The sequence below is a fragment of the Thalassophryne amazonica genome, chromosome 5 (assembly GCF_902500255.1).
Source record: "Thalassophryne amazonica chromosome 5, fThaAma1.1, whole genome shotgun sequence".
Classification (NCBI taxonomy): Eukaryota; Metazoa; Chordata; class Actinopteri; order Batrachoidiformes; family Batrachoididae; genus Thalassophryne; species Thalassophryne amazonica.
In genome coordinates this window covers 23,104,945-23,122,746 of record NC_047107.1, presented here as the reverse complement: position 1 = coordinate 23,122,746, position 17,802 = coordinate 23,104,945, and the positions used below count along the sequence as shown (strand labels likewise).

Here is a 17,802-nt window from a genome sequence, read left to right as displayed (position 1 = left end):
CTCCGAGCTCCTCCCGAGTGACCGAGTTCCTCACCCTATCTCTAAGGGAGCGCCCAGCCACCCTGCGGAGGAAACTCATCTCGGTTGCTTGTACCCGCGATCTCGTTCTTTCGGTCATGAGCCAAATCTCATGACCATAGGTGAGGATCGGAACGTAGATCGATCGGTAAATCGAGAGCTTTGCCCCCCTACTCAGCTCTCTCTTCACCACGACGGTCCGATATAGCGACCGCATCACTGCAGACGCTGCACCAATCCATCTATCGATCTCACGCTCCATCCGTCCCTCACTCGTGAATAAGACCCCGAGATACTTTAAGTATCTCGGGGTCTTATTGAGGCAAGGACACTCCACCGACCTGAAGAGGGCAAAGCACCTTTTTCCGGTCGAGAACCATGGCCTCGGATTTGGAGGTGCTGATTTTCATCCCGGACGCCTCACACTCGGCTGCAAACCGCCCCAGTGCACGCTGAAGGTCCTGATTTGACGAAGCCAACAGAACCACATCGTCCGCAAACAGCAGAGACAAGATTCTGTGGTTCCCAAACCAGACCCCCTCTACACCCTGGCTGCGCCTAGAAATTCTGTCCATAAAAATAATGAACAGAACCGGTGACAAAGGGCAGCCCTGGCGGAGGCCAACGTGCACTGGAAACAGGTTTGACTTACTACCGGCAATGCGAACCAAGCTCCTGCTGCAGTCGTACAGGGACCGGATAGCCCTTAGCAAAGGACCCCGGACCCCATACTCCCGGAGCACTCCCCACAGGGTGCCCCGAGGGACACGGTCGAATGCCTTCTCCAGATCCACAAAACACATGTGGACTGGTTGGGCGAACTCCCATGAACCCTCGATCACCCGATGGAGCGTGTAGAGCTGGTCCAGTGTGCTGCAACCAGGACGAAAACCACACTGCTCCTCCCGAATCCGAGGTTCGACCATCGGTCGAATTCTCCTCTCCAGTACTCTGGAATAGACCTTACCGGGGAGGCTGAGGAGTGTGATCCCCCTATAGTTGGAACACACCCTCCGGTCCCCCTTCTTAAACAGAGGGACCACCACCCCGGTCTGCCAATCCAGAGGCACTGTCCCTGATCGCCACGCGATATTGCAGAGGCGTGTCAGCCAAGACAGTCCCACAACATCCAGAGACTTAAGGTACTCAGGACGGATTTCATCCACCCCAGGAGCCTTGCCACCGAGGAGCTTTCCAACCACCTCGGTGACTTCTGCCTGGGTAATGGATGAGTCCGCCTCTGGGTCCCCAGTCTCTGCCTCCTCTTCGGAAGACGTGATGATGGGATTGAGGCGATCCTCGAAGTACTCCTTCCACCGCCCAACAACATCCCCAGTCAGAGTCAACAGCTCCCCACCCGCACCGTAAACAGTGCCAGTGGAGAGCTGCTTCCGCCTCCTGAGGCGTCGGACGGTTTGCCAGAATCTCTTCGAGGCCGACCGATAGTCCTCTTCCATAGCCTCCCCGAACTCCTCCCAGACCCGAGTTTTTGCCTCTGCGACTGCACGGGCTGCGGCACGCTTGGCCTACCGGTACCTGTCAGCTGCCTCTGGGGTCCCACCTACCAACAAAGATAAGTAGGACTCCTTCTTCAGCTTGACGGCATCCCTTACTTCCGGTGTCCACCACCGGGTTCAGGGATTGCCGCCGCGACAGGCACCAGAGACCTTGCAACCACAGCTACGAGCGGCCGCCTCAGCAATGGAGGTGGAGAACATGGTCCACTCAGACTCCATGTCTCCAACCTCCCCCGGGATCTGGGAGAAGCTCTCCCAGAGGTGGGAATGGAAGACCTCCCTGACAGAGGGTTCCGCCAGTCGTTCCCAGCAGACCCTTATGATACGTATGGGCCTGCCAGGTCTGACCGGCTTCCTCCCCTCCCAGCGGATCCAACTCACCACCAGGTGGTGATCGGTCAACAGCTCTGCCCCTCTCTTTACTCGAGTGTCCGATACACGTGGCCGAAGGTCAGATGATACAACTACAAAGTCGATCATCGACCTCCGGCTCAGGGTGTCCTGGTGCCACGTGCACTTATGGACACCCTTGTGCTCGAACATGGTGTTCGTGATGGACAAACTGTGACTAGCACAGAAGTCCAACAACTGAACACCACTCCGGTTCAGATCAGGGAGGCCGTGCTTCCCGATCACCCCTCTCCAGGTCTCATTGTTGCCACCCACGTGGGCATTGAAATCCCCCAGGGACTCCAGGAAGGTCGGGTACTCTGCACTGCTGCTCGGCCCGTAGGCCAAGACAACGGTGAGAGACCTGTCCCCGACCTGAAGGCGTAGGGACGCGACTCTCTCGTTCACCGGAGTGAACTCCAACACATGGCAACTGAGCTGGGGAGCAATAAGCAGTGCAACCCCAGCTCTCGGTCTCGTCCAACCCCTCTCCGGGACTTGGGTACCAGAGCCCATGCTGTGCGTGGAGGTGAGCCCGACTATCTCTAGTCGGTATCTCTCAACCTCCCGCACAAGCTCAGGCTCCTTGCCCCCCAGCGAGGTGACACGTCCCAACAGCCAGGGACTGTGAGCATGGACCGGGCCGCCGGGCCGCCCGCTCTCGACCGCCACCCAATCCTCTCTGCACCCGACCCCCATGGCCCCCTCTGCAGGTGGTGAATCCACATGAGGGCGGGCCCACGTTGCTCCTTTGGGCTGAGCCCGGCCGGGCCCCATGGGCTAAGGCCCGACCACCAGGCGCTCGCGCGCAAGCCCCAACCCCAGGCCTGGCTCCAGGGTGGGACCCCTGCTCCGCCATACCGGGCGACGTCTCGGTCCTTGATCTTTCACTGGTCATGGAGGGCAAATAAACATTTATAAATATATATATATATATACATATATATATAATATAGGAGACAGCGGATCTCCTGGTCCACCATGTCGTCCGTCTGCATGGGATACCAACAGACATCGTCTCGGATCGCGGTCCCCAGTTTTCCTCGCAGGTTTGGAGAAGTTTCTGCCGGGAACTGGGGGCCACCGTGAGCCTCTCATCTGGGTATCACCCTCAGACCAACGGACAGGCTGAACGGGCTAATCAAGAGCTGGAGCAGGCCCTGCGATGTACTACATCCGCACACCCGACGGCTTGGAGTGAACACCTGGCCTGGATCGAGTACGCGCATAACAGCCAAGTGTCCTCTGCCACCGGCCTCTCCCCGTTCGAGGTGTGTCTGGGGTACCAGCCCCCTTTGTTTCCTGTGGTGGAGGGAGAGGTCGGTGTACCCTCGGTCCAGGCCCACCTGCGAAGATGCCGTCGGGTGTAGCGCACCGCCCGTTCGGCCTTGTTGAGGGCCCGGATGAGGGCAAAGTCCCATGCAGACCGTCAACGGTCCAGGCTCCCGCATATCAGCCCGGGCAGGAGGTATGGCTATCCACACGGGAAATACCCCTCCAGGTGGCTTCCCCCAAACTAAAGGACCGCTACATAGGGCCCTTCCGGATCCTCAAGGTCCTCAGTCCCGCCGCAGTGAGGCTCCAACTCCCGGCCTCACTGCGGATCCATCCAGTCTTTCATGTGTCTCGGTTGAAACGCATCACACCTCACCCCTCTGTACACCCGGTCCGGCGCCGCCTCCTGCCCGTATCATCAACGGGGAGCCAGCCTGGACAGTACGCCGGCTCTTGGATGTCCGTCGAATGGGCCGGGGCTTCCAATATTTGGTGGACTGGGAGGGGTATGGACCCAAAGAACACTCCTGGGCGAAGAGGAGCTTCATCCTGGACCCGACCCTCCTGGTCGATTTTTACCGTCGCCACCCGGACAAGCCTGGTCGGGCGCCAGGAGGCGCCCGTTGAGGGGGGGGTCCTGTTGTGTGGGCCGCCAGAAGAGGAGGTACTGCTGGCCCACCACCAGAGGGCGCCCTGCCTGAAGTGCGGGCTTCAGGCACGAGGGGGCGCTGCGGCTGTACAGGAACAGCCGAGGTGACAGCTGTCATTCATCAACTATGACAGCTGTCACCGATCATCTGCACTTTACCTTGGATAAAAGCAGAATGACACCTCCACCACGTCGCCGAGATATCGTACTTCTTTGAGAGGTAACTTTCTCTGCCTGCATACTATATTGATTGATTGCAAGAGCTACTTTGTTGCAGCTGTCTACCCAGAGGACCGGCGTGGGTCGCGACTGTTTCGTTCTACTTCCCACCAGATAAGTGGTACTCAGACGCTGCACGAGTGTGTGTTAGAGGTGGAGGTGGAATTCCCACCGTTATTGTTACGGGGTGTACACACACCCACACTTGACTGTCTTCGGGTTCGGTGGCGGTGGAAATCGTGTGGTTCCGGTTCATCTCCAGACGGACGTCTCCTATCGTCGAGCCTGCCCACACGACACCTTTATTCATTGACTTGTATTTATTCTATAATCTGCTGTGTGTGGTTGTGTCATTCACAACAGTAAAGTGTTCACATTTAACTTCCTCTATTGTCCGTTCATTTACACCCCCTGTTGTGGGTCCGTGTCACTACACTTTCCCAACACACCATTTAGAACTTAAGCTATTAAAAGGAGCATGACACAAAGTGTTACATATTGTTGCAACAGTAGCACCTACAAACTTGAAACTTACCACAAGGATACAGTCGAAGGAGCAAAGTTGGATACCAAATTTGGTGTTTGAGATGAACCCTACAATTTGGTGATGATTGCATAAAGTCTCATTATGTCTCATTATCTCTCATTATTATCTCAGTCTCATTATGCAAATTACACTTGGAAAAATTTTAAAAAATTCATCAAAAATCACCTGTTTGTCCTACAAAACTGAAACCTTTTCATCATATCCACTGATTGTAGACCAAACTTTCACACACTGGTACGTATGGTCTATTTTGAAGTCCGTCACTCTATATTTAAAAAAAAAAAAAAAAAAACATATTAAAATTAATATCTTTTCATATATTCCATCAGATACCACCAAAGTTAACAGAAACACTCTCTTTCATGTCAAAATGAAGTGTTTAATTTCATTTTACATTTGGTCCGTCTTTGCCATTTTTTTTTATTTTTCAAAATAAAACTTACAGTATGAAAGGGGGCCTGTCCGCACAGCAACTCATGCATGTGTTGGGAGGAACAGCTGTCATTCAGTGTGTGCACTGAAATAGTACGGATGTCTTAGTTAAAGTTAGTCCTTTTGCCGCCAAAGTTGGTGTGACAGCACTGTCGCCCAAGTGGCTCAGGCTCGCATCTTATATTACCGCTACATCATTACGAGTCACATGTGCCCCGCAAGGGCTTGGGAGGCGGCCCACAAAGGGGGCTTGAACCCAGTGTATCACTGCTGGCAGGTCTAGTTTCTCTTGTAGTTGCTTAACAAGAGGAAATGTGTGCCAGGTAACATTTGCTGTCTTCTAATTAAACTCTATTCATCTTGCTGTGAACGTGATCATGGTTATTTGCATCATGTGTAGATTTGAACTTTCTACTTTCAGGCAGAATTCTCCGAAATCAACTTGGTAGCCACTGCTACAGGAACCTACAACGTGAACATTGATGCAATCAGGAACGGACATAAGATTAACAAGTATGCATCTTATAGAACACAGCATCTAAAATCTACTCCAGAATGTTTGACCGGTTGTGGTTCAGTTTAATGTTTAATGAATGTCATCTTTTCCAGATCATTTAAGCCAGACTTTGTGTTGATTAGACAGCATGCTTTCAGCATGGACAAAAACGGAGACCATCGCAACATCGTCATCGGCCTGCAGTACGCAGGGCTTCCTAGTGTTAACTCTTTGCACTCTGTCTACAATTTCTGTGACAAACCGTGGGTGGTAAGTCCCAATATTAGATTACTGGACATTACATGTGATGGCACCAGATGAGTAGAAATATAACATACGTGCTGCATCCTGAAGCTATGAGTGTGTTCCAGTTTGCTCAGATGACTAGACTGTACAAGCAGCTGGGCCCGGAGGAGTTCCCCCTGATTGAACAGGTTTACTATCCCAACTATAAAGAAATGGTGAGTACTTTGCTGTCTGCTCTTCTTCTTCTCCCCCACCATCACTTTGATGATGTCTCCATGATGGATAGTGTTAGCTGCAAGGGACACACTAACAGAATTTACTGATACATCAATATCCCATCTGACTGAGCAACAAAGACCAATCTAATACCGTGGGCAGATGTTTGAGCTTCCTTTGCAGTATAAACACATTGCTACCACTTTTAGTCCAGAGCAGTTTGGCTTCACACCCACAAAGTCAACTATCAACTGCAATCTGAGCTCTGCAAGTCCTGATTCAACACAGCCACAAATATTACCAGTGCTTCTTTGCAGCCTCTGTTGACTTTCACAAAGCACTTGAATAAGTTGACCAAGCTTCCTGGTGGGGGAAACGTATTATGGTGCCTTGACATTTGCACGCATTTAACCCCCGCACTGCCGCGCAATTCGTCGTGCCAATGCCACCCGCTGTGTTCCCAGGTGGATGCTGCGCTTTGTGTGCTGGACGCTGCGTATATGAAATAATTATTTTGTAGCGGATTAATCATTTTCAATCTGATAAAAACACCTCTAATCGCTTCCGGAATCACAGAGCAATTTTCTACAGCTGCAACTTTTTCTCTCTCTCTCTCTCTCTCTTTCTCGTGCACTTCATGAGGTGGAGAACACATTTGGAACAGTCTAAAAGGTAATTATTTGAATATTTATATTGTCATGGCTTGGTAAAACAGTTGCATTTTCATTCCTCCTTATGAGTATCTGTAAAATTATGTTTATGATTGATTTAACATCTCGTCATAATCGTTCAGATGAGCTGCGATGTTATGCGGTGTGCTGATGCAATGACTCGCAGTGAAACTCAGTGTTTTTGAATTGTTTGCGCAGTGTTCACGTGAAGTTCACATAAATAATGCGTGAGAGAGATTTCCAAAATTATCTTTGTGCACTTGCACGAAGTCGCCTACAGTTTACAACAGTTTACAATGGTTTACAATGAGTTTACAACAGGTTTACAACAAGTTTACAACATGCTTACAAGTTTACAATCTGATTGTGTACCAGTGGGCATTTAAAAGGATGGTTTGCGCACAGACACAGAGCACTTGCACGAAGTCGCCTACAGTTTGCAACAGTTTACAATGGTTTACAATGAGTTTACTCTCTGGCACGACAGATTGCGTACCAATGGGCATTTGAGTGGATGGTTTGTGCACAGACACAAACTCCCTGGGAATGTGTGGAACACCCCAGGGGTGATGAGGGGGCCTAGGGTGGTCTCTCCCAGAAAATCTTTGAAAAAATGTAATTTATACTCAACAAAAATATAAACGCAACACTTTTGGTTTTGCTCCCATTTTGTATGAGATGAACTCAAAGATCTAAAACTTTTTCCACATACACAATATCACCATTTCCCTCAAATATTGTTCACAAACCAGTCGAAATCTGTGATAGTGAGCACTTCTCCTTTGCTGAGATAATCCATCCCACCTCACAGGTGTGCCTTACCAAGATGCTGATTAGACACCATGATTAGTGCACAGGTGTGCCTTAGACTGCCCACAATAAAAGGCCACTCTGAAAGGTGCAGTTTTGTTTTATTGGGGGGGGGGGATACCAGTCAGTATCTGGTGTGACCACCATTTGCCTCATGCAGTGCAACACATCTCCTTCGCATCATCCGTGAAGAGAACACCTCTCCAACGTGCCAAATGCCAGCAAATGTGAGCATTTGCCCACTCAAGTCGGTTACGACGACGAACTGGAGTCAGGTCGAGATCCTGATGAGGACGACGAGCATGCAGATGAGCTTCCCTGAGACGGTTTCTGACAGTTTGTGCAGAAATTCTTTGGTTATGCAAACCGATTGTTCCAGCAGCTGTCCGAGTGGCTGGTCTGAGACGATCTTGGAGGTGAACATGCTGGATGTGGAGGTCCTGGGCTGGTGTGGTTACACGTGGTCTGCGATTGTGAGGCTGGTTGGATGTACTGCCAAATTCTCTGAAACAACTTTGGAGACGGCTTATGGTAGAGACATGAACATTCAATACAGGAGCAACAGCTGACATTCCTGCTGTCAGCATGCCAATTGCACGCTCCCTCAAATCTTGCAACATCTGTGGCATTGTGCTGTGTGATAAAATTGCACCTTTCAGAGTGGCCTTTTATTGTGGGCAGTCTAAGGCACACCTGTGCACTAATAATGGTGTCTAATCAGCATCTTGATATGGCACACCTGTGAGGTGGGATGGATTATCTAAGCAAAGGAGAAGTGCTCACTATCACAGATTTAGACTGGTTTGTGAACAATATTTGAGAGAAATGGTGATATTGTGTGTGTATATATATATATATATATATATATATATATATATATATAGTGGTTGAGGGTTTTTTTTCATGCTCTGTTTGCAGATCACATCGCCTGGGTTCCCTGTTGTGGTGAAGATGGGCCATGCTCACTCAGGAATGGGAAAGGTACTGTAATTACTTCACAGAATGTGATTGCAGCACCTGTGTGATGTCTTATTATTCATGTTACAACTCGGACAATCCAGGTCAAAGTGGACAATCAATATGATTTTCAAGATATCGCCAGTGTTGTGGCACTGACCAAAACGTATGCCACATCTGAGCCCTTCATTGATGCAAAGTATGACGTGCGCATCCAGAAGATTGGCAACAACTACAAGGCTTATATGTGAGCAAGACGAATTAAGCTTTTTATACAATCATTATTACATTATTATGTCATTTTAAAATTAATGTTTATTCTGTTTACCAGGAGAACTTCAATATCTGGCAACTGGAAAACCAACACTGGCTCATCTATGCTTGAACAGGTTGCAATGTCAGACAAGTACGTACTCGCAGATACGTGATGAGACTGTAAACCACAGCACTATGTAGTACGACATAGTATTACAGTGCACGTATTATCATTATTAGCTGTGTTTGATGTCTTATTGCAGGTATCAAATGTGGGTGGACTCCTGTGCTGACATATTTGGAGGGTTGGATATCTGTGCGGTGGAGGCTCTGCATGGAAAAGATGGCAAGGACTACATCATCGAGGTACTGGGACACGGAGTAGTGTTATCACAGACCAATCTTTGGGAATCTGTCTCAGCCTTGACTTGTTTTTTAGGTTGATGACTGTTCGATGCCGTTGATTGGGGACCAGCAGGATGAGGATCGTGCCCAGATTGTAGAATTGGTCATTTCAAAAATGAACCAAACTGTAACACGCACTTCCAGTACTTCCACAGTTCGTGCAGCGACAGGACAGCCATCACAGGTGCTCAAACCACTGACGGTCTGTACTTGGTCTGTATCAAGAATCTCCAGTTGAGTTTTGTCTTGAAATACACTTTAAAAACTTCAAACAGTTTCAGAAATTTGTGAGCAAAGGCACTTGTCATGATTAAAAAAGTGATTTGGTTTTGGACATGGATCTGGATCCTGGATTTTATTTATTTATTACAGTATTGTGTATTTGACCTGATAGCATCAAAAATCCTAGGGGGTGGTGACCAAGTGATTAGTGTGCTTGGTTTCTGTGTGGAAGGTTCCCGGTTCAAACCCCACCTCTGCCACATTTGTCCATGTAATGTGGAGTTGCGTCAGGAAGGGCATCCGGTGTAAAACTTGTGCCAATTTCATTTAACATGCAGACCCACCTTGGATCTGCAGTGGTGACCCTGAGTGGAGAAAACAAGGGAGCAGTCGAAGGGACTTACTATCATCAAAAATCCTGAAAAACAGAAAACTAGAACATTCATAGAACATTCTCAAACAGAAATTTAAAGGATGATGGTGCTAGAGGTCAGGCGCATGGGAGGTTCTAGCATTTTGCCTTTTTCAAATACCAATGGAAGCCATTTCCTTCATCTTTAACTTCAGCTTTGCATCTCATCTAAAATGACAAACGAAAGCCTTGTTTGATGTTTGAGTGGGTTCCCCTCCGGGTGCTCCAGCTTCCTTGCCCTTCTAAAGACAGGCAAGTCAGGTGACTTGGCGATTCTAAATTGACTGTAGATGTGTGAATGTTTGTCTTCACGTGTCACTATGATAGGATGTACCCAGCCACTCGCCCTATGACTGCTGGGATCTTCTCCAGCCCCCCATGACCCTTAATTGGAATACATAGGCTGATACAAAGGAAATTTGCTGAGTAAAAATTTACTCTGCTGGGATAATATTTGGTCCTAGTCTAAATAGAGTTAAATATACTCTACCACGGGGCTAAATCAACACAACATAGTGTAAAACCACTTGCATTGACTAGACGGTGTCGTAGACCAAAGGGTTTCCCCTAAAAATCGGTCCGCCCTGCCTTCACTGCACATGCGTCATTAGCCGCGGTTCACTGATTATTACCTCATTTCTGCTTCAAACTGCACTCCAGTCAGCATCTAGCTCAGTGACAGATATCTGAAGCTTTTGTACCAGAGTCATTTCCACATAAATTCAGCATTATTTCATCAGAAAAGGCGGAGGAAGTGATCACAGCTACACAGCTGCTAGCTGTTGCGTTCACTGACCGTACGTCATTTCAAAACGTCACAGATTAAGGCTTCGTTCCTGCTTAAAACTGCCCTGTTTCTGCTTCAAACTGACTTTAGAATGATTTAAGAGGGTTTACCTTGTCATCTGATGGTTAATAATCCCATGAATCCATTTGATCGCTTTGAAGACAGCTCGTCCACAGGGTGTCTGAGCTCTGAAATGAAGCAGTGAAGGCGGGGCGGGGGGACCATTTGGTCAGCAACAACGGTAGAGCTGATTTCACTCTACAATAGAGTGTTTTTACTCTATAAATGACTGAATATTTAAATAACAAAATCAACAATGAGAGGAATGTGTGGAAAGAGCATTATAATGGAGGGGTAGGGTCAGCTGCTTATATTAAAATTATCACTCTTACAATTATACCACATTATTTGTCTGATCAGAAGGTTTCAAAAAGATATCATTTGGATGACCTATGACTGAATGTTGTGGAGTTATGGGGTAAAAACAGCAAAAATGTTGACAAATGTCAATTTCAATCTGTACAGTGGTTAAAGTTAAAGTTGGTCCAATTTTAGTAAAAAGTGATCAGATTTAATTATATACATTCTAATATGATTAGAGCATTTTTCAATTTTGCCACCTAGCTACAGCTTCCACCCTGTGATGCCCATCATACATTTTTGTGTCGGCCGTGGTACACTGGGCTGGATTTTAAGTGTTACGTAGTCAGTGGTATCGAAAACCTGCTTGGTCCATGGACTTACACACATGAACGTCTGTCAACTGGTTCTACTTAAAACTCTACAAATGTAGACATCCAGCTTTATGTGGTGTTTTCTGCATAAGGCACTGTGACAATCAGTCAGCTGTCCATTGCTCAAAATATTATATTTAATCCTAATTCTCTCACTTAGAAAGATAGTATCAGACTGGTTTATGCCATTTTAAATTATTTATTTGTTATTTGTTATTCAAAATCGTTGTAAAGTGTCACTAATGTTTTAGAATGTATTTGTTTTCTGTCCTATTTACAGAAAGCACCGTCTCCTCAGCCTGTCTCTCCATCCAAAGTGTCACAGGCTCAGCAGCGCCCCCCACCCCAGGGTTAGACAATGTCTTTTTCAGAATATAACCTAATTCAGTAAATCGATTATAAAATGACATTTATAGATGTTAAAAGAGAGTGACGGTTATGCAGGAAGTTCATATTGTGTGGGCTGGGGTCTGTTTTTGTCACTTAGGGGGCCCCCAGCAAAGTCCCCCATCTCAGCAGCGTCCACAACCTCAAGGCCAACCGCCGACACAGGCCCAACAGTTGAGCCAGGACACTGTGGAGCCCAGTGTCCAGACAAAGCCCAACACCCAGCAACGGCCATCAGATCAGGGAGCACCTCATGGCCAGAGAGCTTCTTCTGGTCAGGGTTCTCCTCAGCGAAGCCAGGGAGGGTCCCCTCAAGCTCAGAGACAACAATCTGTCTCCCAACAGCAGAAAGCTCCAGGAGGTCAGAAGCCCCCGGGGGTGCAGAGGCCTGCTCATCCGCCCAGGCAGCAGTCACAGGGAGGGCCACAGCAACAGAGGGGTCCTGGTCAGCAAAACCGGCCTGGAACAGCCACAACCCAGCAACCCCAACCTGTCGCCCCAGGACAGGGAGGTCCAGGTGGGCGACCTCCTATGCAGCAGAAGCCTCAGCTCCCACAGAAACCAAGTCAGGACAACACACCTGGGGGTGGCCCTTCACAACTAAAGTAAGTAAGTGTGCATCAGAAATGAGCCATTGGACATTTCTACAACATAAAGTGAGCATGTCATGCGATAAATCCCATAATGCACTCTGATGAGCCACATGAACATGCATGACTTCCAGTCTTCACAGTTTTCATTGCTTCAACATTGCTTCAACAGTTTCTACCAACAATTTTGACATGATATACACACACTGCTAATGGAAGTCAGTGACAACTGCATCTCAGTCTAGATCTAGAAGAGTCACAACCTAAGACATTCTAACTCTTCACTCTCCTTCTTGTGTCCTGCACCTTGGACATCCATTGATTCAATAAAAATCACAGCATTGTCTTCAATCCAAAGACAGTGAACCATTCCTTACCAACAAAGGCACCCAAGACCCTGGACCTTACCCAACACCAAGTCCAGTCAAGCACTAAAGAACATGCCAGTATTGACTGGGAAGACATCAATGACACTGTCTCCATTCTACACAGCATTCTTAGCGTCTGTATATAGGCCAGCAGTGATGTCCAACAATTTAGTACACACAATACACAATACATACACAATATCCCACAAACAGTCTGACCAACCAGTCAATCTACACAGACTGCAAAGAAGTCCCACTGTTATTCACATTTATGCTCAACTAGGGGAGGGGATACCTAGGTGCGAACTTTCATAGACATTTATGACTGCTTTGCTTCTGACAGTACAACCAATGCTTTTATTATCTTTGGTTCAAACCATCAACTGCATCAAAGATGCAATTGAATGAGATTAAAGAAAACTTTAATGCCTTCCTACAATGTTACATTATAGGAGGGCATACCCACAACTAAAAGTCATACCCACAACTGACTTAGAAATAAGATGATGATGACTGAGCTAGGGTGTGGTCGATGGTTGACTTGTTGTACATGAAGTCAGACTACGCTAAGCAAGAAGCAGGTGACACTAAATCCTTTTGAGAGTGACCCTTGCAGTTACATAATCTGGCACATAGGGCAGCATAGTACCTTGAAGGTATTGTAATCAAGGAAATGATACTTTACTTTCCAGAGAGTGAAGCTCTTTCTTCTAGTTTGTTGCGATGATACTGTACTTGCCTCCCAAGGAGAAGAAAAGATTGCTTGTAATTCCTGAAGAGCAGCATCTCCACCCATCTGAAGACATTGAGCCCCAGTACCATGTGCAGCTTGTCCCACTCTGGGCGCAAACTCACAACATCCAGGATCATCTTTTAGCTTTGGGGAGTGAGGCTTACAAACGTCTTCTGTGCAGCACCACCTGTTGGCCTTCATCACACATAGAACTCTGCAGCTTTACCCAACCTCAGCTGTTTCATCACCTTTGCAGTGTCACAGAGATTCAACAGTTCACAGCTGACTGGAGGACCCACCTACAAGAACCCTGACACTGGAGATGTCCAACACTCAGACTGAAGATACAACCTTACACACCTGTAAAAGTAGCTTCGCCAACAGTGCAGCAGAGTCATCTGTCAGGACCGTACCATGACTTGCTTCTCGTGCTATGACTGCGAGGTATAGGTTTGGGGGAGTGAAATACATCAGTTCCTATGTACAAGCATACTGAGGGTTGCAAAACCACAGATTCACCTGCTCACAGTTTCCTCTGCCAGATGACTCTTTGCATGTCTGTAATGGCTTCATAGCTTTTTGAAGTACCTATAAGCTCAGAATTGTCTCTAAGATGTGGTTACGACCGCTCTGGATTATATTCAGAGCGCCCTCGGAGAAGAAAAATCTCCTCCAGTAACTACAATGTAGTGCCTTGAAACTGTGATGCTGAAGTCTAGATCTGGGACACGAAGCAGATGGCAGTCTGAGTGACTTCAGCTGAACTTTTAGGGAAGCAACACCAAGACTACAGTCAGAGTTAATGAACTGAGCAATTCTGCAGACACGGCAGTTCTACAGGATGTCTACTTCAACGCGCAAACTAAGTAGACACACTGTCCACTTAGCTACGCAGGCGTTGGAGGACCATGTCCAGCGCTGCAGCCCTGGATGTGAGGACCAGAGTTCATCTGCACATGTTGCCCTTCATGACTGGCCTGTTCAAACCTTGTGATGCAGCAAATGAGGTTTGTCCCTGCAGTCTGGTCCATAAATATTTGGACAATGACAAATTTTGTCATTTTGTCTTGGTTCACCACCATAATGTAGTTAAAATAAAAGAAAGAGTGTGCGTGTGACGTACACCTTCAGCTTTAATTCACAGGGTTTAAAAGAAAACATATCACATAAACCATTTAGAAATTACAGCCATTTTTATTCATAGGCCTTACATGTCAGGACTAATAGGTAACTGGAAAAACTAAACATAAGGATTTTTTTTATTTGATGCAAATCATCACTTTTATAGACAGTTTTCTGCAGACTAGGGGTCTATACCAGGTTACGGTATTATTGAACCACTGACATTAGATATTGGGTGCATATACACAGTAAATTGTGCAGAGTAAAATATACTCTGCCAGGATAACATTTGGTCCCAGTCCAAATAGAGTTAAATATACTCTATCACAGTGCAAAATCAGTTCTATCATAGGGTAAAATCAACTTTATCATGCTGTGAATGACTCTTATTGCAGTTGAACAATGTGATTTGACAAGACGTTAGAGCTGATTTCAGTCTATAATAGAGTGCATTTAAATCTGTTTAGACTGGGACCAAATGTTATCTTGGCGGAGTATATTGTACTCTGCAAAATTTACCTGTTACCCATCCCCATATTTTCGATATATCAGGGCTAAATGTGGCAAGCAGTTAGTCCACTTTTTTTTGCACAACAGCTTTAAAGTATTAAAAAGCTGGATTATTAAAAAGCTTGGACTTAAATCAATCATTAGGAAATGCAAACTATACAGTGTGGTACTGCATGGAAAATTGCACCATAGATTTATGCTGGTTTTCTTTCTTCCTGGATTCACTGGCTGGGATTGCTACGAAGAATCTGGCCACAGCGGGAGCTCAGTGGCTGCTTGGGGATAAAAAATTGCAATAATCAATAATCTGTTCAGTAAAACAACCAGTCCTTATATCATAGAACTTGTAGTCCTTGTTGTAGAGGGTCTTGGTAGCTCGGCCACATTGGGTGCACAAGCCAGTGCATTTGGCGTACCAATCCCAAGACTGGATAAATGAGTAGGATTGGGTCAGGAAGGACATCCAGCATCAAATCTGCCAAACCAAACATGTAGATCACAGATTGAATTTCCATATTGGATTGGTCGAAGTCAGAGTTAATATCCGCAACCTTTACTGTTGCTAAGCACGGCAGACAGAAACTGTGCTACTGTTGAGAAAAGATGTTTTGGACCGCATGTCCAGAGGACGAGGGAGAGGAGGATAGAAGTGTGGAAGTGAGACTCAGGGACTTAGATCGCTTTCAGTGTGACTGGTCTTGGCACAACCTAATCATGCTTAAATTTTTAGACTCATCTGAGTCTAAAAATTATATTTTGTTATTGTTGTGATAACGTATGTGTTCAAAGGTACTTGAAAACCTAATCTGCGAATGCATAATTTAGCTCATTAGCCGTTAGCTGATTAGCTACCCCTGGATACAGTTTTTTTTATTATCTTGATTCTGTACTATATTTATTTACTCATTAAAACATGTCCATATTGAAAACGTATCATTTTGCATCTTGAAATCATTCACTATCATATTCAAACAGTTTGAAATGATGAAGTAATAAATGAAGTCCGAAAAGGAGGAATGCCCCCTGACCTCTTTTGCCATGCTCCAGTCTATTCATTCCATGCATTTGCTGCATGACGTTAATAGCATTTCCTTCTCCTCTATTGCCATTTTCCTCTCTTTGTAGCAAGTCGCAGTCTCTTACCAATACCTTCAACATTCCAGAAATCCCGGCGCCACGAGCCAGCCTTAGCCAGGACGAGGTGAAGGCCGAAACCATCCGCAATCTACGCAAATCTTTTGCTGGTCTCTTCTCGGACTGAAAAGGCATTAGCCCCTCCCCCTCACTCTGACTGACAGAAAGACGGACAAGCATCCTGGAGGACAGATTTCTTCTCTCCGCAATGGACACGGACCAACAGGATGCCACCTCCTACTTACCAACACTGACGCTCATCACAAAACACACACACACACACACACACACACACACACACACGGAACACCCACTGCCTAAATACTTCAGACATTTTCAAAGTAAAATACATAGAAAATTTGGGTACAGATGTCTGAAACATTCCTCGCCTCAATCTCAAGTAAGTCACATAAGCTTGTGTGCTGCATGCATGAACACACAGACACCGCTTCCACTCGTTGTTGTTGCCGTGACGCCATTGTGACCTCTAACGCCGGCTGGTTTTCGACGAACAACAGGCGAGAACACGATAATGCAGTCGTCGATGTTGTTGAATCTCTGGAACGCTCTTGAACACTCATTCTGACATCTTACTGCATGTCAACAGGAGGCAGCGGATGTTGTCCAACACCCCCCCCCCCCCCCCCCACACACACACACACTGGTGCTTATAGCTGTGTTGTCACATGTAGCTGAATTAGTAAAGTAGTCTGGTAGCTGTAGGAATGTTTGTTGCTTCCACTTTCTTCTCAAATATGTCGCACAAGAACAAATGGCGGAAAGCTCTCCACCTTGAACGCATGCCTTACTAACACGGAGAAGACAGTACGGTCAGACGGAGGTGTCTCAGGGATGTCCAAGTGATTGTCTTCCGTGATACATTTGTTGAACAGTAATGAAGGGAAAGTTATAGATTTAGTTTGGGCGTTTGAACTTGCACACAAAGTACTGCAAAATAATACTTGAATACACTGACTGATAAAGTGTATATTTTCAGGTTTACTTTGCTACCAGATTTTCTGACAGGTGCATCACGGTATGACACAGCACTGGCAGGGTTGGTGAGCAGTGGAATGTTAAAATGTAGTGTTTTGGAATAGTCACTGAGTGAAACTACATATTATATATATATGTATGTATGAAAGGTTCAGATGCAAAACCTAGTATATCCAAAATTACAAATTTTTAGTTGAGGCCAACATGCACTTGCATGCATCAGTGTGCAAAATATTAAAGAATTTGAACAAACACTTTCCATTTTATTCATGGAAATCTTTGCATTTTGCATTGCGCTTTCTTTTCCATCCCCATTTCAAAGTGCAGTTGTGATTTTTGCATCTGAACCCTTTACACACACACATATATATATATATATATATATATATATATATATATATATATACACACACACACGTGGGTGTGATTGCTGGTACTTTCCACTGGAGGTTGGCACATAGGGCTTGGAAAATTCTCTTATCTCACGATACAAAGCCGATCATGATATTTGGGTGTAGATTCAAGTTGCATCATGATACGCAAGAAATGCAACTATTGCAATTCAATATTAAAGGATTATTATCCGAGCACAGGGTCTGTACAGGAAAATATCAGCCGAGGTGTTGACAGTACGGGCCGAGCATAGCGAGGTCCATGCACAAAAACAGAGGTCTGATATTCCCATACACACTGAGCAAGCAAGG

The 17,802-nt window shown here is 46.3% G+C and overlaps 1 protein-coding gene across 4 annotated transcripts in view; it reads left to right on the top strand.

Moving 5' to 3' along the window:
- Window positions 1-17,211, top strand: part of syn1 (synapsin I) — a 53,410-nt gene extending 36,199 nt beyond the window's left edge. Inside the window, exons 4-14 of one of the 4 annotated variants that reach the window (XM_034169784.1) lie at window positions 5,469-5,560; window positions 5,657-5,813; window positions 5,915-6,004; window positions 8,405-8,467; window positions 8,548-8,690; window positions 8,775-8,849; window positions 8,962-9,064; window positions 9,138-9,287; window positions 11,539-11,608; window positions 11,746-12,250; window positions 16,094-17,211. In XM_034169784.1, coding sequence (XP_034025675.1) covers window positions 5,469-5,560; window positions 5,657-5,813; window positions 5,915-6,004; window positions 8,405-8,467; window positions 8,548-8,690; window positions 8,775-8,849; window positions 8,962-9,064; window positions 9,138-9,287; window positions 11,539-11,608; window positions 11,746-12,250; window positions 16,094-16,229 — 1,584 coding nt within the window. In that variant the 3' untranslated portion in view covers window positions 16,230-17,211. Of the gene's footprint in view, window positions 1-5,468; window positions 5,561-5,656; window positions 5,814-5,914; window positions 6,005-8,404; window positions 8,468-8,547; window positions 8,691-8,774; window positions 8,850-8,961; window positions 9,065-9,137; window positions 9,288-11,538; window positions 11,609-11,745; window positions 12,255-16,093 lie in introns of all 4 variants that reach the window. The other 3 variants (XM_034169786.1, XM_034169785.1, XM_034169787.1) reach the window with 3 other exon arrangements.
- The last annotated feature ends 591 nt before the right edge of the window (window positions 17,212-17,802 follow it).